Source organism: Cololabis saira, chromosome 14 (genome assembly GCF_033807715.1).
Source record: "Cololabis saira isolate AMF1-May2022 chromosome 14, fColSai1.1, whole genome shotgun sequence".
NCBI lineage: Eukaryota > Metazoa > Chordata > Actinopteri > Beloniformes > Belonidae > Cololabis > Cololabis saira.
In genome coordinates, this window is record NC_084600.1 from 45068777 (window position 1) to 45094619 (window position 25843).

General features: G+C 43.3%; 1 protein-coding gene across 1 annotated transcript in view; it reads left to right on the forward strand.

Annotated features, from left to right (window-relative positions):
* Positions 1-22905, forward strand: part of LOC133459405 (CD166 antigen homolog) — a 38333-nt gene extending 15428 nt beyond the window's left edge. The window contains exons 3-12 of the mRNA XM_061739299.1: positions 3678-3897; positions 4343-4404; positions 11072-11159; positions 11239-11409; positions 15503-15627; positions 15841-15966; positions 16368-16487; positions 16619-16742; positions 22604-22761; positions 22864-22905. Coding sequence (XP_061595283.1) covers positions 3678-3897; positions 4343-4404; positions 11072-11159; positions 11239-11409; positions 15503-15627; positions 15841-15966; positions 16368-16487; positions 16619-16742; positions 22604-22761; positions 22864-22905 — 1236 coding nt within the window. The remainder of the gene's footprint in view (positions 1-3677; positions 3898-4342; positions 4405-11071; positions 11160-11238; positions 11410-15502; positions 15628-15840; positions 15967-16367; positions 16488-16618; positions 16743-22603; positions 22762-22863) is intronic.
* Positions 22906-25843: the final 2938 nt, after the last annotated feature.

Below are 25843 nucleotides of genomic sequence, written 5' to 3' on the forward strand. Positions count from 1 at the left end.
TGTTTAAAAATCGCTCTCCTCTGCCTTGTTTAATCCTGCAAATGCGCGTTCGTGTTTGTGGGGGCGTGGCTTTGGACGGAGCGCTCGTGGGTGGGGGCGGAGGGGGTGGGGCTTAGAGGAGGCGCCACTTTCCAATCTTGCTAGCTCTCAGAAGTTGCATAGAATACCTTTAACTGCCGTGCTCGTGCAGGTTAGGGTCATTACATTCAGAAACGCCTCCAATTGACCATATATGGAGCAACAATCCCTTTAATAATGACCATACATGGTAGCAACAATCCCTTTAATAATGACCATATATGGAGCAACAATCCCTTTAATAATGACCATATATGGAGCAACAATCCCTTTAATAATGACCATACATGGTAGCAACAATCCCTTTAATAATGACCATACATGGTAGCAACAATCCCTTTAATAATGACCATACATGGTAGCAACAATCCCTTTAATAATGACCATATACGTTTGTAGCCACAGCTGCTACGTTTGTAGCCACAGCTGCTACGTTTGTAGCCAGTGGCGTGCACAGACATTTTGGGGGGCAGGTGCTCAGTGCAAAATAAGGGCACACACACGGCGTGTGGAACTGCTGGCTGCCTTATAGCAGTTATATATTTGGAAGAAAAAAAAACATAGCATATGGCATGGTATATTTATTTCAATATCTTAATAACATTGTGATAAAACAAATAACTTTGGACGCTGACATTTCTGCCTCTCTGTATGTCCCTCATCTTCCATGCTGGTAGATTGTCATGGTTTCCCAGTGTAGTTTTTTAGTTTTACTCACTCCCCTGTCTTTCCAGATTCTGCCACCCTAATCAGCCAGGGATCCACTCATTCCCTTCACCTGTGCTTCCCCACCCAGCTCCACACCTGGTTTCCCTCATCAGCAGTTCCCCTCATATACCGGCCCATTTCCACCTTCTTGTTTGCCAGATTGTCGTGTGCTTTTGCTCCGCTTTCCAGCCTTCCTGATTTCTGTCCTGTTCCTGCCTGCCTGCCTGTAACCCTGCATGACTCCCGGTATGACTCCCGGTTTTTGATTTTTGCCTGCCCCCTTGGACTTGTTTGCCTGATCTGCCTGTCTGCCCGGTTTTGACCCCTGCCTGCCTTGGACCCGAATAAAGCCTCTTGGACTCTGATTCTGCCTGGTGTTGTGCATGTGGGTTCTCTGTCCTGTCTGAGCCGTGACATAGATGGCCTATTGCAGGACAGCAGAGAGAATAGAATATGTTTATTTGAGTAAGACTGATGGTGACAAGAGTCAATGCATTACAACGCTAAGACTCACCACACAACTGCCATGGCCTAACTTCAATTTCCTACTACAGATCTGTGCTTTTTAAAGGTTTTTTTAATAAAATATGTTTTTAACTATTATATATATATATATATATATATATATGTCTTCTCGTGAGGATTTAATGGACCCATCCCCTCCTTGCTGCTCGTCTCTTCCTCCTCCTCCTCCTCCTCAGAAAAAGAACTAAAGCCAGGGCTTTTCTTTGAAGCAGGGACAGATGTATTGTGCAAACCGAGATGCAAAATGTACGTCCAAAAGAGTGGGAAAACGGCGCCAGACCGGAAAAACTTTTTTTCGGTCGCCAAGCAACTTGCAACAAATATGTACGCGATGCACGCAGGCGCGCGCTGCTCTGCTCCCTGCTCTGCGCCGAGTCTGCGCAACCGCGTCCTAGGTGAAAGCCTCTTTGCGCCGTCTTTCGCCCTTTGCCGCCGCACAAACTCGGCGGCCTGCGCCCTGTTGCACGCCGCCGAGCCCGGCGGCAGAGCCTAAGCCCTTGCGCGGCAGCAGGAATGAATGGGAAAGCCCGCGGCGGCTGCCGCTGTGCGCCCTTTATGTGAAAACCGCTTTACGTTGAGGAGGGCACCTGCTTGGTCCAGAGGGCAACGGGCAAGTGCTCTAGCACCACCTGGTGTCTATCTGTGCACGCCACTGTTTGTAGCCACAGCTGCTACGTTTGTAGCCACAGCTCCTACGTTTGTAGCCACAGCTCCTACGTTTGTAGCCACAGCTGCTACGTTTGCAGCCACAGCTGCTACGTTTGCAGCCACAGCTGCTACGTTTGCAGCCACAGCTGCTACGTTTGCAGCCACAGCTGCTACGTTTGTAGCCACAGCTGCCCTGCAGACTGACGTGGCTGCCATATTGACCAAACGGCCCCTCCAACCACCAGACATTCAAGCACATTCACACGGGGGAAGATGGGTGGGGTGTCTTGCCCAAGGACACTACGACAGCAAACTGGGATGGAGCGGGATTCGAACTGCCGACCTTCTGATCATTGGATGACCCGCTCTACCACCTGAGATACTGCCGCCCCGAATAAATGAGTTGTGCGTTCCTCCAGGCCACAGGGCAACAACGTTTGACAGAGACATAGTTGCATCGCAGATTATTTGTGCATTGATTGAATGAAATCCTTTCCTGTTAACGTAACTGAATTAATTGTGTGATGGTGCTTTTATTGCGACGTGGGTGCAATCTATAGCTCCAATTATGTTTGGGAATCCAGCGATGGTGTGAATTAATTTTAGTTTAATTTGGGCTTGTTGGTGATGTGTGTATGGAAACTGGATGTAAATTAGGGCCAGAGAAATTATTGCATCCAACACGAAATGCCGCATACGTCTCCAATCTCTCTCTGAAACGTTCCTGTGGCCAAACATCCCAGGGTGGACGGAGCTGGATGTGACTGGGATGGATTTGTTGCGTTTGGTCTCTCACTCCAACATACAGTAGGTTGTAAATCACAGCATAGATCCATCAGAATGTTTTTGGGGAAGCGGTTCCTGCTGAGAAGCCCTCTGTGCTCTCACTGAACAGATCAGCTCTTTGAAAACACGCTTCTCTAAATCCTCCAACAGTGCAAGATAAGCCATGGTACTTGTATTTTCTTTTCAGGTCGTCCTGCCACAGGTGTCTTTTATAGCTTGTCACACCAATTATTCAAAATGTCTAAATTACTAATGGATAATTTTTATTAATTGGAGGAAACGGGGAACGTGTGTGAAGTTTGAGATCGCTGAACACTGTGACTCTTTTAATGGGTTCTATTTGTAGTTTCACTGTTCTACCACTAGGTTTTGTATGTAAGCATGGTCAGAGTTGTGCTTGGGAATGTTCTTACGCACGGTTGATAAATGAGGCCCGTGGCCTTTACGTCCTTACTAGCCAGTCGTCTTATATTGTTCAAAATGAAACACACTCTCCCTCCGTCTCACAACAGCAGCTCTAGCAGGTCTAGGCTCATATTAAACTGGAAAAGATCAGGTTCTCACTTTCAAGCTCTGGCAAAACCTTTAGCAAAACCTTGCAGCCCTTCATAGATTGTCCTTATTTTTCATTTTATATCTAATTTCATTTAGCTACTTATCTATTCATTATTTATTTTTGTTTTATTTCCGATTTGGGTAGAGTGGGTGGGTAGGGAGATTTCTGTTGTTTACTACCCTTGTAGCACCTACTACACAACAATCGCCCAAGGAAACGCTTTGTCACTTTGAATTGTTTATTGAATTATGTTTACTGTTTCTGTATGTGAACTGAAAAAAAACATAAACATTTGATGACAACCCGGTGTTCCGGTCCGATCCTCGGTCGGTCTGGTCGGTCCGGTCGGTACTGACCGGTGTCTCCTCGTCCTCAGGAGAAGGACGACGGTTCAGCGGCCGACCTGCTGGTCAAACAGATCCGGAGCAACAAGCAGACCATCCAGGCCACGGACGGCTACGCCACGCGGGTCGGCCTGGACGCTAGCTACAGCCTGCTAATCTCCAGGGCGACGCTCCGGGACCAGAAGACGTTCACCTGCATGGTGGTGTCGGCGGTGAACATCAGGGAGTTCCCGGTGCAGGTCTACGTCCACAGTAAGATCCAGAACCTAGCTAGCTAACTAGCTACCTAAAAAGTCGAAATTTCGAGATTAAGTATTTGCCTTTTTTCTCAACATTAATTTTGACATTTCGACTTTTTTCTCGACATTTCAACTTTATTCACAAAATTTTACTTTTTTCTCAACATTTTGACTTTTTTCTCAACATTTCGACTTTTTCCTCGAAATTGTACTTTAACATTAATCTCGACATTTCAACTTCATTTTCAACCTCTACATACATACATACCATCCGTCCATCTGAATCTCAACAGGTTTTAACTGATAATCTTGTTAATTAGTCGAGGTTCTCCAGGGTTTCAGGTTGAACTTAACAAATTATTGCCAGTTTACAACCAATCATCCGTCTGTAGATGATGATTTTTTCAGAACCTAACTCTGTTTTCAGAAACTGAATCTGCTGTTTTCTGTGTTTGCAGAGAAACCGTCCGTTGAGATTCTGGACAAGGCCGACTTTCTGCTGAAGGACAAGCTAACGACAGTAAGAGACTTTTACATGTCCCACGGTTCTGTACCATTACAACAAAGAGGGGGGGTCAAGGCTGGTCCTGGAGGGCCCTATCCTTCATGGTTTTCCTGGTCCTGGAGGGCCGAGTCCCCGCGGAAACACAATCCAGATATCCAGACATTTTTATGGATGAAAATGGTGATTTCCATTCTAGTTCTGAATAACTGAGAACAGAGAACAGCAGAGGGCCGAGTACTGAGCCCTGTGGGACGCCACCACTGACCTGTAAAAGTTTGTGTAATTGCCTGACCGAGCGCTTCTGCTAGCTTGTGCTGCTAACTGTAGCAAGACCACTGCAGTCGGCCCGTAAGGGTGGCGCGCATTACTTTTCTCAGTCAAAAGCGTTACCGTGGCGACGATAGATGCCAAAAAGCGCGTCCCCTTCATCTGATTGGTTCAGACAGATAAAACTTTGTGCCTCAAGCCCCATAATACGGTTTGACGTACATGAACGAAAATCGGTACACACCTGTATCATGTCACAACTTAAAGAAAAGTCTCTTGGCGCCTTGGCCCAAACCCAACAGGAAGTCGGCCATTTTGAATTAATGGTGTCATTTTGGCTAAATTTATGCCATTTCTTCGGCCGCTTCAGAGCCCGAACCGTAACGTGCACTCAGGTGTGTTATACATCAAAATGTGCGTCTCCATCTTGTGATTACGCGCATTACTTTTCTCTTTCAAAAGCGTTACCGTGGCGACGCTAGACGCCAAAAAGCGCGCCCCCCCTTCATCTGATTGGTCCATATTTGATAGTTCCCCAAAAGTCACCAAATCTGGCAGGTGGAAACCCAGAACCAAACCCAAGTCTGGGAGCAGCAAGAGAGAGCCTGCAGGGCTAGAGAGCCTTAAATACACTGTCTCACACACAAACACACAGGTGAGGCCAGTTGGGCTGACGACCTGCCCACAACTTCCCTCCAGGAAGCAGAATGTCCAATCAGCAGGGAGAGGGGGCCGGCCGTCACAGTGGGAAGCCGAGGTCGGAGGACCGTGCAGCCGAGTCCCTGACTGCAGAAACTCCACAGCTTCCTCTAACAGGATCTCTTTCATTTTCTGTCCGGTGTCGGAGCCTGAACGGTTTCTCATTAAAACAGGAAGTGATGCGTTCAGCCGCGTCCAAACAATCCAGAGTCGCGGTGATGAAAGCTGCTTTCAGGACTGAATATCACTGAGGAACTCAGAGTTCAGGGTGAAAAACCAGCGCTAACTTCAGTCAGCGATGAAACGGTGGAAGGTTCATTTTTCATTTCATTTTATTCTTTATTTCATTCAAAAAAACAAAACAATTTAATACAAACACAAATACAAATGTTCCTAACTTATGAATGAAAAGGAGCAGAAAGAAGAAGAATCTTAAAGATTCTTCTTTAAGATTGAAGGTGGAGGAACCTGCAGAAGAGCTGGGAGGGAATGTGTCAAAAATCGTAAAGATTGTGCACTTGGTGACAAGTTTTTGATATTTGGCATGTTAGTTATGGACATACGGTTTTCAAAAACAACCAAACAAATGGTGACGCCCCCTAGTGGCTGCTCCTCTTCAGGAAAGTACATTTAATCCCATTTTTAGAGATATTTCCACTAACCTCGGAGAACTTCCACCCCGGCTACAGCTAGCAGCAGTTCTTAGTGACAATTCAGGTTGCTGTTTAAAAATTATTACATTATAAAACAGGACATTTACGTATTAAAATACGGTAGTTTCCCGGCCAAAACGGGAGACTTGGGAGGGAGCTGTGATTTGAACCAGTTTGAACCAGTTTGAACCAGTTTGAACCAGTTTGAACCAGTTTGAACCAGTTTGAACCAGTTTGGACCAGTTTGAACCAGTTTGGACCAGTTTGAACCAGTTTCAACCAGTTTGGACCAGTTTGGACCAGTTTGAACCAGTTTGGACCAGTTTGGACCAGTTTGAACCAGTTTGGACCAGTTTGAACCAGTTTCAACCAGTTTGGACCAGTTTGGACCAGTTTGAACCAGTTTGGACCAGTTTGGACCAGTTTGAACCAGTTTGAACCAGTTTGAACCAGTTTGAACCAGTTCGAACCAGTTCGAACCAGTTCGAACCAGTTTGAACCAGTTTGGACCAGTTTGAACCAGTTTGGACCAGTTTGAACCAGTTTTAACCAGTTTGAACCAGTTTGGACCAGTTTCAACCAGTTTGAACCAGTTTGAGCCAGTTTGAACCAGTTTGGACCAGTTTGAACCAGTTTCAACCAGTTTGAACCAGTTTTAACCAGTTTGAACCAGTTTTAACCAGTTTGAACCAGTTTGGACCAGTTTCAACCAGTTTGAACCAGTTTTAACCAGTTTGAACCAGTTTGGACCAGTTTGAACCAGTTTGAACCAGTTTGAGCCAGTTTGAACCAGTTTGGACCAGTTTGAACCAGTTCACCAGTTTGAACCAGTTTGAACCAGTTTGAACCAGTTTGAACCAGTTTCAACCATTTTGAACCAGTTTCAACCAGTTTGAACCAGTTTGGACCAGTTTGAACCAGTTTGAACCAGTTTGAGCCAGTTTGAACCAGTTTGGACCAGTTTGAACCAGTTCACCAGTTTGAACCAGTTTGAACCAGTTTGAACCAGTTTGAACCAGTTTGAGCCAGTTTGAACCAGTTTGGACCAGTTTGAACCAGTTCACCAGTTTGAACCAGTTTGAACCAGTTTGAACCAGTTTGAACCAGTTTCAACCAGTTTGAACCAGTTTGAACCAGTTTGAACCAGTTTGAACCAGTTTGAACCAGTTTCAACCAGTTTGAACCAGTTTGAACCAGTTTGAACCAGTTTGGACCAGTTTGAACCAGTTTGAACCAGTTTGAGCCAGTTTGAACCAGTTTGGACCAGTTTGAACCAGTTCACCAGTTTGAACCAGTTTGAACCAGTTTGAACCAGTTTCAACCAGTTTCAACCAGTTTGAACCAGTTTCAACCAGTTTGAACCAGTTTGAACCAGTTTGAACCAGTTTCAACCAGTTTGAACCAGTTTCAACCAGTTTGAACCAGTTTGGACCAGTTTGAACCAGTTTGAACCAGTTTGAGCCAGTTTGAACCAGTTTGGACCAGTTTGAACCAGTTCACCAGTTTGAACCAGTTTGAACCAGTTTGAACCAGTTTGAACCAGTTTGAGCCAGTTTGAACCAGTTTGGACCAGTTTGAACCAGTTCACCAGTTTGAACCAGTTTGAACCAGTTTGAACCAGTTTGAACCAGTTTCAACCAGTTTCAACCAGTTTGAACCAGTTTGAACCAGTTTGAACCAGTTTGAACCAGTTTCAACCAGTTTGAACCAGTTTGGACCAGTTTGAACCAGTTTGAACCAGTTTGAGCCAGTTTGAACCAGTTTGGACCAGTTTGAACCAGTTCACCAGTTTGAACCAGTTTGAACCAGTTTGAACCAGTTTGGACCAGTTTGAACCAGTTTGGACCAGTTTGAACCAGTTTGAACCAGTTTGAACCAGTTTGGACCAGTTTCAACCAGTTTGAACCAGTTTGAACCAGTTTGAACCAGTTTGAACCAGTTTCAACCAGTTTGAACCAGTTTCAACCAGTTTCAACCAGTTTGAACCAGTTTCAACCAGTTTCAACCAGTTTGGACCAGTTTGGACCAGTTTGAACCAGTTTGCAGTGAAAATACGAGCCGATGTGTCCAAACATTTGACTGCTCTTCAACCTAAACACACTAACTTCTTTCATGAAATGCCGAGCAAATTGGTGCGTAAACAGAGAGAAACTTGTTGTTGTGGAAACAAAAGAACAAGAACTGGAGCTGGAAATGAGGAGGAATTCTGGTCCAGATGACGTTAAAGACATTATCTACAGAACAATTCAACACAAGGTCATTCAAAGTGCTTTACATCAATATTAAAAGCAGCAAGACACAATTAAAACATAAATGCACTGCAAAAACTCTAAATCTTACCAGGAATATTTGTCTTATTTCTAGTTAAAATGTCTCATTTTTAGTCCAAAAAAACAAGAGTCATTACCAGAAAAATAACTTGTTATTTGACAATTTTCACCTGTTTCAAGTAAATTTTCACTTGAAATAAGTAGAAAAATCTGCCAGTGGAACAAGATTTATCTTCTCATTACAAGCAAAAAAATCTTGTTCCACTGGCAGATTTTTCTACTTATTTTAAGTGAAAATCTACCTGAAACAGGTGAAAATTGTTGTTTTTTCCAGTAATGAGTCTTGTTTTAAGTGGAATGAGATTTTTTTGACTAAAAATGAGACATTTTAACTAGAAATAAGACAAATATTCTTGTTAAGATTTTGAGTTTTTGCAGTGCAGAATTACGTTTCTATACGGTCAAAACGTACAAAGACCGGGTCAAATACAGGATTACAAAAGTAATCTGTAACAATCCGTACAGTGAATTAGAGGCGTCTAGTATTTTCTTTTTTTCTTTCCTTATCTCGCACTTATACAAGAACCAGCCGCCATGAAGCTGAAATATGAACAATGAACAATAAAGAGTCTTGATTGTTGAGTGTTGAACAGGAGCCGGTAAACGTGATAAATTTAAACGCTGAGTCATTTCCAGGTCCCCCCCGCCCTGGATGAACGTGTGAATGTTCTACGGGGGTAAAGCCTCCATGGTTGTTCCCTGAAGAGATTAGATAAAATAGTCCTTTATTACTCCCTCAATGGGGAAAAATGAGTTGTCCAGACCTGGAACTCAATCTGATGAGAACTTTAATTACAGTCAGGTGTGAAGATGCTTACGGCTTACGGGGCTGTGACGGTTCATCTGGTGTTTGCTTTTTTCTTTACTTATCTTGCACTTATATAAGGACCATACGGAAGAGAATCAGGGCCAGGCAGGAAGAGAAAATATTTGAGAGGGGAAGATTTTTTCTTTTACTGTGCATTTCGTGAAAAAAGTTGAAATGTCGAGAAAAAAGTCAAAATGTTGTGAATAAAGTCGAAATTTCGACTTTTTTCTTGACATTTCGACTTTTTTCTCGAGGTGCATAATGAAAAAAATGTTCCTCCTCTAAAATATTATTTTTATTTTACTCCTGCCCTGATTCTCTTCTGTAGGACCAGCAGCTGCGATGAAGCTCCTTAAATTTAGTTCGTTCTGAAATATGAACAATGACAAATAAAGAATCTTGATTGTTGAACAGGAGCCGGTAAACGTGATTATATTTAAACGCTGAGTCATTTCCAGGTTCTGTGGTCAGGGACCCTGCCCTGAATGAACGTGTGAATGTTTTCTACGTCAGTGAAAAGGAATGCTCCATTCAGGCGTCCATTGTTGCAGCAGGAGCTGCAGCTCCTGCAGCTCCTGCAGCTCCTGCAGCTCCTGCAGAATCCTGCAGCTCCTGCAGCTCCTGCAGAATCCTGCTGCTCCTGCAGCTCCTGCAGCTCCTGCAGAATCCTGCAGCTCCTGCAGCTCCTGCAGCTCCTGCAGATCCTGCAGCTCCTGCAGAATCTCCTGCAGCTCCTGCAGATCCTGCAGCGTCGCCGAGTCACCGCTGACTCACGCGGAGCAGGAAGTGAAATCAAACCGCGGAGCGAGGAAAGTTTTCTTATCTGTCCAGACGGCAGCTCTGCTATCGGTGACCTTTAACCCCGACGTCTGATCACACACGCCGGTCTGAGTTTAGAAGAGCAGATTTAGGCTGTTGTTTGTGTTTAATGTTAACCTGAATCAGGTATCAGAGTTACAGCTAGCGTTAGAGTTGCAGTTTCTTCCGGTTCCTTCTTTGTTGTTCTTCTTCTTCTCCTGCTGTGTTGATATTCTGGCTTTTGGGATGTCGTCACTTCATAATATATATTATAATATATTTATATATATATGTATATATATATGTAGCGCCCTTAGTCTTACTATAGATGTAAACTATAATAATGACACTAACATTCACCAGGTTTGGAATAAAGATGATGCCTTGAATGAATGAACTGACTCACGAGGAGAGAGTGGACGTGAAGTTGAACTTTTATTGCCTCAGTATCAATTATATGGCAGTGCAAGTGTTTGCATGAACAAAATATAACATATATTGCAAAATAGAGCTCTTTCAGAATACAAAAAAACCCAAATAAAATAAAACAAAGATCAAACAAAGTTGAAATAAAAGAGATTAAAGATCTGAGTTTTTCTCTCTCGACTGCTCGTCTCCTTTAAAGTGAAAGGAGAGAAGAGTTCTCTCTAACACGACCCGGTACTTTTATTGTGTTGGTCTTATCTGGACTTGAATAGATGGTCCTGATGTCTTCTGAGGGCGGTAACCACGGTAACCACACGGTAACCACGGTAACCACACAGTAACCACGGTAACCTCACGGTAACCATGGTAACCACGGTAACCTCACAGCCGGCCACACCGTGTCCGTCCACAGTCGATCGTCTCGTATGTTAGGGCCCTAAAGAGAGGGCCCACAGACAGATGCGGCTCCTCCGTTAGCCGTTAGCCGTTAGCTTTCTCACACACAGGATTCACTTCCAGGAGTTCTTTATTATTATTACTTTATTCAGACGGCTTTTCAGGTCCTATATATATATATATATATATATATATATATATATATATATATATATATATATATATATATATATATATATATATAATATTGTTGTCTCTTCTTCAAGCCTCCGTTGATCCGGTTGTTTCTTCTTCTTCTTCTTCAGGTAGGAACCTGCGTAGCGTCCGACTCCAACCCTCCCGCTAACGTCACCTGGTGGAAGGACGGGAGTCTGCTGGAGCATGATGGGAAAGGTAACGATGAGGGGGACCGGGCCCCCCCGGTGGTCCGGCCCTGGGCCCCCCTCTGACTGACAGGTGTCTGCCCCCCCAGGCGTGTCCGTCACCCCCAGCCTGCAGCTGAACCCGTCCACCGGTCTGTCCACCACCTCCTCCGTCCTCCGGTTCTCGTCCTCCCGGGCCGACGCCGGCGCCGTCTTCAGCTGCGTCTCCGAGTTCCTGGAAACCCGGGAGGAAGTGACGCTGGACGCACTTCCTGTCCACTGTGAGTAGAACCCCCCACTTCCTGTTTCCTGTGAGTAGAACCCCCCACTTCCTGTTTACTGTGAGTAGAACCCCCCACTTCCTGTCCACTGTGAGTAGAACCCCCCACTTCCTGTTTACTGTGAGTAGAACCCCCCACTTCCTGTTTCCTGTGAGTAGAACCCCCCACTTCCTGTCCACTGTGAGTAGAACCCCCCACTTCCTGTTTACTGTGAGTAGAACCCCCCACTTCCTGTTTACTGTGAGTAGAACCCCCCACTTCCTGTTTACTGTGAGTAGAACCCCCCACTTCCTGTTTCCTGTGAGTAGAACCCCCCACTTCCTGTCCACTGTGAGTAGAACCCCCCACTTCCTGTCCACTGTGAGTAGAACCCCCCACTTCCTGTTTCCTGTGAGTAGAACCCCCCACTTCCTGTCCACTGTGAGTAGAACCCCCCACTTCCTGTTTACTGTGAGTAGAACCCCCCACTTCCTGTTTACTGTGTGTAGAACCCCCCACTTCCTGTTTACTGTGAGTAGAACCCCCCACTTCCTGTTTACTGTGAGTAGAACCCCCCACTTCCTGTTTACTGTGAGTAGAACCCCCCACTTCCTGTTTCCTGTGAGTAGAACCCCCCACTTCCTGTTTACTGTGAGTACAACCCCCCACTTCCTGTTTACTGTGAGTAGAACCCCCCACTTCCTGTTTACTGTGAGTAGAACCCCCCACTTCCTGTTTCCTGTGAGTAGAACCCCCCACTTCCTGTTTACTGTGAGTAGAACCCCCCACTTCCTGTTTACTGTAAGTAGAACCCCCCACTTCCTGTTTACTGTGAGTAGAACCCCCCACTTCCTGTTTACTGTGAGTAGAACCCCCCACTTCCTGTTTACTGTGAGTCGCTGTCGTCAAGGAAAATTCTGACTAAATATCGTCGTCAACGAACCTTTATCACCCGAGGAAAACGAGACGAAATGAAAATTCAATTCAATTTTATTTATATAACGTCTAATACTATACTATACTAATTGTCTCTAGACGCTTTCCAGAGACTCAGAACATGAACATAAACCCCCAGAGCAATTATTACACATTCATACACAAAATGCTGGTCATGTGACGATAACGATGATTAAATATATAATGCAACATCGTTGACGAATAAAAAGCAGACTAAAATGTAGTTTACAAAATAAAAAAAGGATCCTAATCATGAGAGTTCAACGTAGATCTGGGAATCATCTGCATAAGCTGTGACTAGAAACCTCAAGATGAAAAAAAAAAAGGACAATTCTGACTAAAATCAGACTAAAATGCTCAGACTTTTAGTCGACTGAAACTCGACACGACTAAAAGGAGAATGCACGAGACTAAAACTAATAAAAACTAAAGTAATAGCTGGACCCAAAGACTAGACAACACTAGGGGCTGGTCCCGGTTCAGGTTCAGGTCCTTCAGGGCTGGATTTGAAGCCGATTACGTCACAGCGGCGCTGAAGGCTGTCCCGTTTGGAAGGTCCTTCAAATGCAGCTTCTTTTCCCTGTTTGAAGGATCCATCGGTGTTTCCTCCACCACCATATCCCAACATTCATTGCGCACAGTCAGAAAAATATTTATTTCCAGAAAAATATTTTCAGATTCAAATTTTTTCAGAAAAATATATTATTTCCGCCGGCGCCGGCGGACACGCCTCTCTTCCTCCTCCAACAACATGAAAAACAAAAAAAACTAAAACTAAACTTCTGGATCCATTTCTTTTTTTTTTTTGGTTCTTTCTTTCTTTTCTATCGTGTTTTCTTTATTTCTTTCTTTCTTTCTTTCTTTCTTTCTTTCTTTCTTTCTTTCTTTCTTTCTTTCTTTCTTTCTTTCTTTCTTTCTTTCTTTCTTTCTTTCTTTCTTTCTTTCTTTCTTTCTTTCTTTCTTTCTTTCTTTCTTTCTCTCTTTCTTTCTTTCTTTCTTTCTACTTTGTTTGGTGACGTAGAACAAGGGCGGGAACAGCTGGTACAACCAGGAAATCCCCCACAGGCTAGACCGTCTCATTCCACCAGCGTCCGTCCCATAGACATGTATACATGTATACATATATACGTATACATGTCTACATGTCTATGGTCCGTCCAGCCTTCGGGTACGGCCTTCACGGTCTTCGAGGGCGTGGCCTACGAAGACCGTGTCCTCAGAAGGACCAGCCCCTGAATTGGGACACAGCTTAGTACAGGCTCTTCATAAACTACCGTAGCTATGCAGACGACACGCAGATATACTGTATATTACGACGTCACCAGGAAACCAAAGCCTGTACAGGCTCTTGGTAAATAACTGGATGTGCCACGACAACAGCGATGCCCTCAGTGGAATCAAGGAGCATGAAGTGTCACAACGACTGTGGGGGGGCGTTTAAAATGGGTTTGGATCAATACAATCTTTGACTAAAACTAGACTAAAATGGACAATTCTGACTGAAATAAGACTAAAATGCTCAGACTTTTAGTCGACTGAAACTTGACACGACTAAAAGGAGAATGAACGTGACTAAAACTACCTTATTTTCTGGACTATAAGCTGCTACTTTTTTCATAGGTTTTCAACCATGCAGCTTATACAAAGGGTTTATTCTGTGGATTTTTCTTCCACCACTAGGGAGCGCTCTAACCGGAAATAGAATCAAACTAAGACAAAATAAATGCAAAGAAGAATATGCTACTTCTTCTTTAGCACATAGAAGTAGAAGCAGATTTCAAACAGATAAATAGATAAATAAATACTGGTTATTTTCTCTTGGTTCTGTCCCGTTTTAATCAGCAAAGTTGCTGCCGTGTTAAAAGAAACTGTTAGGAAAGATCTATTTAGGTACAAACATGTACATCATTTACAGTTCAAAATCCTTCTGTACATGTAGTAAATATCTAATCTGACAACAGAAATATCTGCAGCTAAATATCTTTTTTTTTAAATAGAGCGGATGAGGCTTGTATGCAGGTGCGGCTTATAGTCCAGAAAATACGGTAATAAAAACTAAAGTGACAGCTGGACCCAAAGACTGGACTAGAACTAGAACTAAGACAGGCTGACAGAAACAGTATTCAGCGAAGAGACAGGACCTGGAGACGGACCTTCAGCACCAGAACCCTCAAGAATGGAAGCTTGAACGTTTTCCTGGCCGAAGGGAGACGGAACCTCCAAACAAAGACGTCTGTCTCCCTGGAGTTTGTGCAGGACGACTCTGTTCCGACTCTGAGCATCTTTGTCTCCCTAACGGGATAATCTGATCTCCGTAAATGTTGTTCTGTCTCACACCGACCCGATTGTCCGTAAAGTCAGCTTTTACTCAGACGGGATTCCTAGGGGGGGGGGTGGCGCCGGGTCAGCAGAACCTGGTATTTACAAAAACAGATATTTCCCCCTCTACGTTTATAAAAATCCCATCATTTCTAGGAACCTGCATAAATATTAATGGTTTGCATTAATGGGCGTGGCCTAGAAAACTTTGTGCCTCAAGCCCCACAATACGGTTTGACCTACATGCACGAAAATCGGTACACACCTGTATCATGTCACAACTTAAAGAAAAGTCTCTTGGGGCCATGGCCCAAACCCAACAGGAAGTCGGCCATTTTCAATTAATCGTGTAATTTTGGCGCAATTTATGCCATTCCTTCGGCAGTTAATTCAGCCCGAACCGTAACGTGCACCCAGGTGTGTTATACATCAAAATGTACGTCTCCATCATGCGACTTTTCTCTTTCAAAAGCGTTACCGTGGCGATGATAGATGCCAAAAAGTGCACCCCCCCTTCATCTGATTGGTCCATATTTGATAGTTCCTACTTTCTGCTATAACTTTTGAATGGTTTGACATAAAGAGTCGTGGTGGTTCATCGGACTCAGTTTTGACTCCTTGACCTTATTGATGAAAATGGCACGTCCATCGCTGCTTGCAGCTTTAATTCATGTTATTATTGATGTTTTATTTTTTGTGAAGCACCTTGTGACATTCTGTCGTCTGTGAAAGCTGCTATAGAAATAAACTTTACTGACTGACTGACCTGCGGCGGCTCGGAGTCTGAGCAGGAACATTAATGGTAAACTTCTCCTCCCCCCGACCCCCGACCCCCCAGATCCATCGGAGAACGTCACCCTGCAGGTCCTGACCCGCCCCCCCATCGTTGAGGGCATCAACGTCACCCTGAGGTGTCACGGAGACGGAAACCCCCCCCCCACCTCCTTCCTGTTCACCTTCCAGGTGAGTCTGCAGAAAACAACAAACAAACAACACGATGGAAGGAGTTTTACGGGCCGTTGGATCAAATGTGAACATTAGAGGGGCCGGTCAGTGGTCCCTGTGGGACTCCGCTGGGACCAGAACCAGGACTCAGTCCGTCCTTCCTGGTCTCTTTCAGGTCAGGAAGACTGTGGTGGAGAACCGGGACTCAGGTCTATGTGTGATGTGTTTCAGGGCCGGAAGACTCTGGTGGAGAACCGGGACTCCCTCACGCTGCCGTCCGTCCGCCGGGACGACGCCGGCCAGTACGGCTGCTCTCTGCCGGGGGACGAGGGACTGCAGGACTCCCAGACCGTCCACGTCAACTGTGAGCTCCGCAGCCGCCGCTTCTGGAGGATTTAGGTTCTCCACAGATTTAGTCTTAGTCTTTTGGACGAAAATGCTTATTAGTTTTAGTCACATTTTGGTCATTTCTATATGTGATAGTTTTAGTCCAGTTTTACTCGACGAAAACTCAAAAGGAGACTAAAATGTCATCAGTTTTCTTTGACTAAAATTAATAAAAACTAAAATAATAGCTTGACCCAAAGACTAGACAACACTAGTACAGGCTCTTCATAAACTACCGTAGCTATGCAGACGACACGCAGGTCTATGTTAGTGTAGGTAACGTGGATGTGGACGTCAGGACTCTGAAATGCTGTGTGGTTTTCTCCTCAGACCTGGACCTGGACCTGGACCTGGACCTGGATCAGGACCAGGACCGGGACCTGGACCGGGATCTCAGTCCCCCCGGGTTGGTCCTGAAGCTGCTGGGCCAGAACCTGACGTTGAGGGTCCAGAAGAACAGCTCAGAGGAGACTGCAGTCCGGTGGACTAAGGTAACGATCCAGTGGTGGATCCAGTGGTGGATCCAGTGGTCCCCGATGAGACAGGAAGTGGTTTCTGTTTCCAGATGTGGTTTCTGTTTCCAGATGTGGTTTCTGATTCCAGATGTGGTTTCTGTTTCCAGGACGGGGATCCGCTGCAGCAGCTTGAGCTAACAAACCTGAGCTACGACGACGCAGGACGCTACACGGTTGAGGGTTCGGTTCCCGGCGTCCGACGCCAACAGAGCTTCCAGCTGCTGGTGGAAGGTACGTGGAGGTCAGAGGTCACGGGGGGGTCAGAGGTCACGGGGGGGTCAGAGGTCACAGTCCCGGTCAGGTCAGGTGTCTTTTATACTGGTAACCAGTTAAAACATGTCTTTTATACTGGTAACCAGTTAAAACATGTCTTTTATACTGGTAACCAGTTAAAACATGTCTTTTATACTGGTAACCAGTTAAACAGGAGTCTTTTATACTGGTAACCAGTTAAAACATGTCTTTTATACTGGTAACCAGTTAAAACATGTCTTTTATACTGGTAACCAGTTAAAACAGGTGTCTTTTATACTGGTAACCAGTTAAAACATGTCTTTTATACTGGTAACCAGTTAAACATGTCTTTTATACTGGTAACCAGTTAAACATGTCTTTTATACTGGTAACCAGTTAAAACATGTCTTTTATACTGGTAACCAGGTAAAACATGTCTTTTATACTGGTAACCAGTTAAACATGTCTTTTATACTGGTAACCAGTTAAACATGTCTTTTATACTGGTAACCAGGTAAAACATGTCTTTTATACTGGTAACCAGTTAAACATGTCTTTTATACTGGTAACCAGTTAAAACATGTCTTTTATACTGGTAACCAGTTAAAACATGTCTTTTATACTGGTAACCAGTTAAAACATGTCTTTTATACTGGTAACCAGTTAAAACATGTCTTTTATACTGGTAACCAGTTAAACATGTCTTTTATACTGGTAACCAGTTAAAACAGGAGTCTTTTATACTGGTAACCAGTTAAAACAGGAGTCTTTTATACTGGTAACCAGTTAAAACAGGAGTCTTTTATACTGATAACCAGTTAAAACAGGAGTCTTTTATACTGGTAACCAGTTAAAACAGGAGTCTTTTATACTGGTAACCAGTTAAAACATGTCTTTTATACTGGTAACCAGTTAAAACAGGAGTCTTTTATACTGGTAACCAGTTAAACATGTCTTTTATACTGGTAACCAGTTAAAACATGTCTTTTATACTGGTAACCAGTTAAAACATGTCTTTTATACTGGTAACCAGTTTAAACATGTCTTTTATACTGGTAACCAGTTAAACATGTCTTTTATACTGGTAACCAGTTAAACATGTCTTTTATACTGGTAACCAGTTAAACATGTCTTTTATACTGGTAACCAGTTTAAACATGTCTTTTATACTGGTAACCAGTTAAACATGTCTTTTATACTGGTAACCAGTTTAAACATGTCTTTTATACTGGTAACCAGTTAAAACATGTCTTTTATACTGGTAACCAGTTAAAACAGGAGTCTTTTATACTGGTAACCAGTTTAAACATGTCTTTTATACTGGTAACCAGTTTAAACATGTCTTTTATACTGGTAACCAGTTAAACATGTCTTTTATACTGGTAACCAGTTAAACATGTCTTTTATACTGGTAACCAGTTAAACATGTCTTTTATACTGGTAACCAGTTAAAACATGTCTTTTATACTGGTAACCAGTTAAAACAGGAGTCTTTTATACTGGTAACCAGTTAAAACATGTCTTTTATACTGGTAACCAGTTAAACATGTCTTTTATACTGGTAACCAGTTAAAACATGTCTTTTATACTGGTGACCAGTTAAAACATGTCTTTTATACTGGTAACCAGTTAAAACATGTCTTTTATACTGGTAACCAGTTAAAACATGTCTTTTATACTGGTAACCAGTTAAAACATGTCTTTTATACTGGTAACCAGTTAAACATGTCTTTTATACTGGTAACCAGTTAAACATGTCTTTTATACTGGTAACCAGTTAAAACATGTCTTTTATACTGGTAACCAGTTAAAACAGGAGTCTTTTATACTGGTAACCAGTTAAACAGGAGTCTTTTATACTGGTAACCAGTTAAGCTGAGGTTCTGTGGAAGTGGGAACTTCCCACTGCTGAGTCTCTGCTGCCATCTGCTGGCAGAGCTAAGAACTGCAGCACGCGCATGAATAATTCCTAAAATCGAGCCTAAATGAAAACACAAAAGTGGATTAAAGGACATTTATTTATTTTAAATATTTTCAGTTTATATACACATTGATTGTCTTCAAGTTAAACATATTTTTGTGATCAATTTAAGTAACAGTATCAGTAACAAGATGGTCATGTACTGTCATAAATGGCATAGATAGAGAATGGAAGCAGATTCTCTCTTTTTCTTATGCTAAAAAAAAAGCGAAATAAAAAAACTACAGCGACAATAATAAAACAGACAAAAAAAACACAAACAGCCAAAACAAAACAGGGGATTAAACAATTCCTGACTAGCCCAACCCTTCCCCCTATTACCCAGGAGTCCCAGTATCTCTAAAGTGAAACCTTTACATGTTCTTCTTATCTGTCATTTTCACTCTGAGGCTCTCTGGCGTTCAGGACTGATGACAGACGCAGGTGTGGAGGCTTTACCAGCTTTACCTCCATACCTGACTAAAGCTGCCTGCTGTAACATTTACGTAGAAGTGTCCCCTACGTTCGACTCCATAGCCCCTTAAACTGGCCCGAGCAAGAGGGAAGACCTGACATACAAACCTGACCTTCTGGATACACACCGACTACGTTTACATGCAGTCAAAATACGGGTTATTGCTAATATTCCGGTTACTGAAACATTCAGAATATTCCGTTTCCATGGTAATTAATCATTCGGGATATCTGGATCAAACCAGCGACGCACGGAGAACGTGATGACGCAATTCCCGTCATTTCCACTTCTTCTTCCTGGATCCAAATCCAAAACAAATGCTGCTTCAACTTTTCTCTCTCCTTCTTGTAAATCTTCTATCCCGGTACTTTCTACCGTCTACAAATGCAGAAATGTTCATATCCTTCATTACATTTATGAAGTGATTAGTCTCCTCCTGGTCTTGGTTTCTCCGTGTTTAGAAGAACTTCCTGGACTCAAAAGGGAAAAAAAGAGGGAAAAAATATGAAAAAATAGGGAAAAAAGAGATGAAAAAAAGGAAAAAATCTGAAAAAGGGGGAAAAAAGATGGAAAAAAAGAGATGAAAAAAAAGATGGGAAAAAAGATTAAAAAGAGGAAAAAAGAAAGAGGGAAAAAAGGATGAAAAAAGATGAAAAAAAAGGAAAAAAAGAGGGAAAAAAATCAAAAAAGAGGAAGAAAGATGAAAAAAAGATGAAAAAAGACAAAGAGGAAAAAAGAGGAAAAAAGGAAAAAAGAAGAAAGATGAAAAAAGAAAAAAGATGAAAAATGATGAAAAAAAGAGGAAAAAGGTGAAAAGAGATGAAAAAAGGAAAAAGTGATGAAAAAAAGGAAAAATGATAAAGAGGAAAAAGAGAGAAAAAAACTGGAAAAAAAAAGAAAAAAAAAGAGGAATGACGCAATTCCCGTCATTTCTGCTTCTTCTTCCTGGATCCAAATCCAAAACAAATGCTGCTTCAACTTTTCTCTCTCCTTCTTGTAAATCTTCTATCCCGGTACTTTCTACCGTCTACAAATGCAGAAATGTTCATATCCTTCATTACATTTATGAAGTGATTAGTCTCCTCCTGGTCTTGGTTTCTCCGTGTTTAGAAGAACTTCCTGGACTCAAAAGACCAGGATTCCTTGTGAACAGAACATGAGCAGAAAACTAATTCCTGTTCCGTTTGATGGAGATATTCTGTTTGGTGTTTACATGACCCAATATTCAGGTTTTAAAAGGAGTAATCCAGGGCTCATATTGGGGTTTTTAAAAACCTGAATATGAGCAAATTCAAATTCGGGTTATTCAAAGGGGTTATTGGTGTTTACATGGCCGTGCTAATTCAGGTTATTGCCAATATTCGGGTTTAAAAAGGGTTATTGATGCATGGAAACACAGTCACTGAGACAAAGTGAGACATCTTCCTTGTGAGACTAAGGTGAAGTGTTGATTGCACGTGTGCGACCCGGTAGATCCGAACAATGATGGCACAGGAGGCGATGCAGCGTGTTGGTGTGTGCAGGAGTCGACTGGGAAGGTTGGACGTTGGTCACGAGACACTTTGGATGTACCGGATCAGGACGGCCAGTAAATGTTTGTACAGTGATCCCTGGTTCTGCAAAAATAACCAGTGATAGGTGAAATCCGCCAAGTAGCAACCTTTTTTTTTGTTTACAATTATTATACGAGGCTTCAAAATTGGGGAGATCAGCCCCGCCGTGACCCGATTAATTGGATTTGAATTGGAGAAAATGAAAAATGATTATGAAAGAAATACAATAAGTACAGTAGGAGAAATTGTGACTGGTGCGTATTTTACTGCTCTGACGATGCCGCTGCATCCTGACTCTGGAGCGTCTTTAATTCCTAAAGCGCGTTTTTAGAGAGAAGAACATAGTTATGGGCAGAGCCGCCGCAAGGGGTGTGCGAACCGTGCGACCGCACTGGGCCTCGCGCCCCAAGGGGCCTCGTGCTATGGGCCGTTTTTGAAAAAAAAAAAAAAAATATATATATATATTTTTTTTTTTCGTTTTTTTTTCGTTTTTTCCCTTATCAACAGTCACGTTCCATTACAGACTTAAATGTGTACTAGTCTGTGCATATCAATAAATATATGTGCAATGATACGCGTGTCTGTTGTTCAATACAACTGATCAGACCAAGCGCAGACACAAGCTAGTCTGATCCAGACGGTGGAGTTGGAACAAACTGTCACACAATGTCGAGAGAACGAGACAGATTCAGGAAATTTCCATCAGGGGATGAAAAAAGAAAAAAACTAAAGAAAATGGAAGAGTTTAATGCCTCTCTGAAAGGCTCGTTTGATAAATTTGTTACAAAAATCACCGATCCGACCGGGTCTGAAGCAGCCGTGGGGCCCCGCGTCGAGGCAAGAGATGATGATGAGGCAGGGGAAGGTATCCAGTATTTTGATCATTGGAGAGTTAAAATTGCGCATATAGACACCCGATCCGACCCAAAAAACCCCAAACTTTCGCGCGCGCTCGCTACGCTCACGCGCAAGGGCCCCCCCCAAGCCATTTCGCACAGGGCCTCGCAAATCTCCCAGACGGCTCTGGTTATGGGTCGTTGTTGTCGCTCTTTTTTCTGCTGGGCAAAAAGATTCTTATAAACTGACATGCCACCATGGATTATATCTGAGAACTGTAGCGGGGAGACTGTTTAGCCAATCAGAATGCAGAACACGATGCACAATGCAAATTGGTGAAGCAGCGAGACGTGAAAGGTGAACCGCGTTACAGCGAGGGATTCAGGTCTGGGTTCAGGTCTGGGTTCAGGTCTGGGTTCAGGTCTGGGTTCAGGTCTGGGTTCAGGTCTGGATTCAGGTCTAGGTTCAGGTCTGGATTCAGGTCTGGGTTCAGGTCTGGGTTCAGGTCTGGGTTCAGGTCTGGATTCAGGTCTAGGTTCAGGTCTGGATTCAGGTCTGGGTTCAGGTCTGGGTTCAGGTCTGGGTTCAGGTCTGGATTCAGGTCTGGGTTCAGGTCTGGATTCAGGTCTGGGTTCAGGTCTGGGTTCAGGTCTGGATTCAGGTCTGGGTTCAGGTCTGGATTCAGGTCTGGGTTCAGGTCTGGGTTCAGGTCTGGGTTCAGGTCTGGGTTCAGGTCTGGGACCATCGCGTTACAGCCAGGGATTACTGTACATGTGTTTAAAGATGGTTACAGAAGGCTAACTGCTAACACTCCTACGGTCCTCCCAAACACCCCACTAGGTCCAGACCTGAACCCAGACCTGAACCCAGACCTGAACCCAGACCTGAACCCAGACCTGAACCCAGACCTGAACCCAGACCTGAATCCAGCAGGTCTGGATTCAGGTCTAGATGTCCCACGTCCTCCAGCATCAGCCCCCACCTGTCGTTCATCCAGACATGTTTATGTTCTGTAACTCTCTGTTTCCACCAGGACCTCCCGTGATCTCCCGTCTGACCCGAGACCAGGATCCGGATCAGCCGACTCTCAAGACCGTGATCTGTGAGGCCGAGGCCGACCCAGAACCCCGGTTCACGTGGAGCCTCAACACCACGGTGGTGAGTCTGGATCAGGGTCTGAGTCTCATCAGGGTCTGATTCTCATCAGGGTCTGATTCTCATCAGGGTCTGATTCTGGATCAGGGTCTGAGTCTCATCAGGGTCTGAGTCTCATCAGGGTCTGATTCTCATCAGGGTCTGATTCTGGATCAGGGTCTGAGTCTCATCAGGGTCTGAGTCTCATCAGGGTCTGATTCTCATCAGGGTCTGATTCTGGATCAGGGTCTGAGTCTCATCAGGGTCTGAGTCTCATCAGGGTCTGATTCTGGATCAGGGTCTGAGTCTCATCAGGGTCTGAGTCTCATCAGGGTCTGATTCTCATCAGGGTCTGATTCTGGATCAGGGTCTGAGTCTCATCAGGGTCTGAGTCTCATCAGGGTCTGATTCTCATCAGGGTCTGATTCTGGATCAGGGTCTGAGTCTCATCAGGGTCTGAGTCTCATCAGGGTCTGAATATAAGACGGTGTTTCCTGCATGAAATCAGACTGAAAAAGTGTTGGTGGTCTTCCATTCAGGTCTAGACGTTACACCATCTCACCACTAGATATCTGTAAACGCTGAACTAACTCCCCAGGACAAAGCCAATCCCTGTCACTAAGGGTGGGAATCGAGAACGTCCAGTGTTTCAATTCCTTGGAATTATCTGCAAATTTTGCAAACGATTCCCTTTTCGATTCCAGTGGGAACGAACAACGTCATTACACACGTTGCTAAGCTAGCAGTCAATAGTAAACATGGTGCCCAAGCGATACAAACGCTCAATAGTCCGGTTACATTTCAGTAAAAAAGAGACAACAGGGCAACTTGAAATACTTGCTAAGTGAATATTTCATCAAAGGGAGGAAATACTACCAACATGCTAAAACATTTGTGTAAACAGCAGCAATAACAATCAATGAATGCCGCGTTTTCGATCCGCTCCGGACTAATGTCAGTAATTCTCAGCTCAGCAGCAACGTTAGCTAGTCCTTGGCTAATAATATTGCTGGTAACTAATTAACTAACAAACGCTGCCCATCATATTAACGCCATTTGCGTCATTGTTGTCCTTTTTTTTTACAAATGAGAATCGACAAAGAACCGAATCGTCAAGCAGAATCGAAAATGGAATGGGAATCATAAAAATCTCATCAATTCCCATCCCTACCTGCCACGAAGAAGAAAAATAAAAATAGCGGTAAGGAAGAAAAGAGAAGAAAATAAGAGAAGAGATAACAGAAAATGGTGAAACGAATATAAGACGGTGTTTTCTGCATTGAAATAAGACTGAAAAAGTGGGTCGTCTTATATTCGGGCCGATACGGTTCTCTCTTATTCCTTCCTTCCTCCCTCCATGACAGCAGAGCTGCTGATGTTGGGTGTAATTATAGATGAAAACCTCACATAGAAATCTCAGTTAAAGTATGTTAAAACTAAGGTATCAAAGAATATTTTTGTTTTGAACAAAGTGAAATATGTTTTAGATTATAAGACAATGCGAATTTTGTATTGCTCCCTTATTTTGCCTTATTTTAGTTATTGTGTGGAAGTTTGGGGGAAATAAATACACAACAAATATCAAGCCTTAGTTTATTCTACAGAAGAGAGCAGTACGGATCAGACATAAAAAGGAGGCAGGAGAACACACCAATGGACTTTTCATTAATGCAGGATTAATTAAACTTAAAGATATTGTTGAGTTACAGACTTTATTAGTTATGTTCAAGGCAAAAAGCAGAATATTGCCTGAATATATACAACGTTTTTTCGTTTTTAGTTCAGAAGATAAGAACCATAGGAGGAAATTTGATTTTAAACATCCGTTTGCACGAACTACTTTAAAACAAATGTGTATTTCAGTATGTGATGTAAAATTATGGAACTCCTTGGCAGCTGATTTGAAGGATTGTAGAAATATTCACCAGTTCAAAAAATTGTACAAAGACCATACAATTAGACAATATGAATTTAACGGGTAAAATATATTTTGTTGTTTCTGTTTTTATATTGTTGGTGAGTTAGTGTGTATGTTTTCTTATTTTTTTGTTTTTTCATTATTCCTTTTTTTTGGTATTATATAAGTATTGATTGTTGAACAGACGGACAGACCATCTTTATATGAATTGTTTTATTTTTTTTTTAGAAAGGGGCTTGTAATATAAGGCTTTCTTCTTCTTGCCCCTTTTCCATCATGGAATGGGACATATGTGAACTATTCCCATGATATGGAATAAATAAAAATGAAATGAAAATGAAATGTTGAATCAGAGGCTGAACTCGGGTCAGGGTTTGGTCGGGGTCGGGGTGAAGAACCGGCTGCTGCTGCAGGTTCAGCTCCTGAAGGTTTCCTGCGTTTGTCTCCAGGTGAGAACGTCGTACCTGGTCAGGACGGCGGTCCAGACCATCCAGGTCGTCGTCTCCTCCAACATCACCGTCAGCTGTTCGGTCAGGAACCGGCACGGAGGAGACAAGAGGAGCATCAGCATCTCTGGTAGGAACCTCTGCTTCTTCTTCTTCTTCTTATTCCGCACGCTTTTTTCGTCCGTTAATGCAGTCCGAACCACAACGTTACACCCATGCAGGTCAGACATCGTTGGATGCGTCTCCATCGTGTCTCGATGGGCATTACTTTTCTCAGTCAAAAGTGTTACCGTGGCAACGCTAGTTGCCAAAAAGCAAAAAGAAAAAGGCGAAAATTGTGGCGCTTATTGCTCGGCCGAACTTTATCGTAGAGATATCGACCAAATTTACAAACACTCGGCCCGATTGGCACTAATCGACCGTACAACCTCATCATGCTAATTGTTACGGTTTTTGCCATATTTAACTTTCAATTTTGTTTTTAATTCCATTTTATTTTGGACGCTTGTTGCTAGGCAACAGGTTATTGTACAGACTTCATTACAACATTGACAAACCCGGGACGCGTTGTACTACAACATATTTTAGTCTCATAATGCTACCTATTACGGTTTTAGAGATATTTAACAGTGATCTACAGAGACCCGGTAAAACCCGAGTTTCTGCACCAATGCCTGGTTTAAATGACCTGATTGGTTCTGATGGTTGTTGGTTCTGCTGAAGTGGCTCATATCCGTCCGTCTGTCTGTCTGCAGGACCGCCAGCCGGTTCCCAG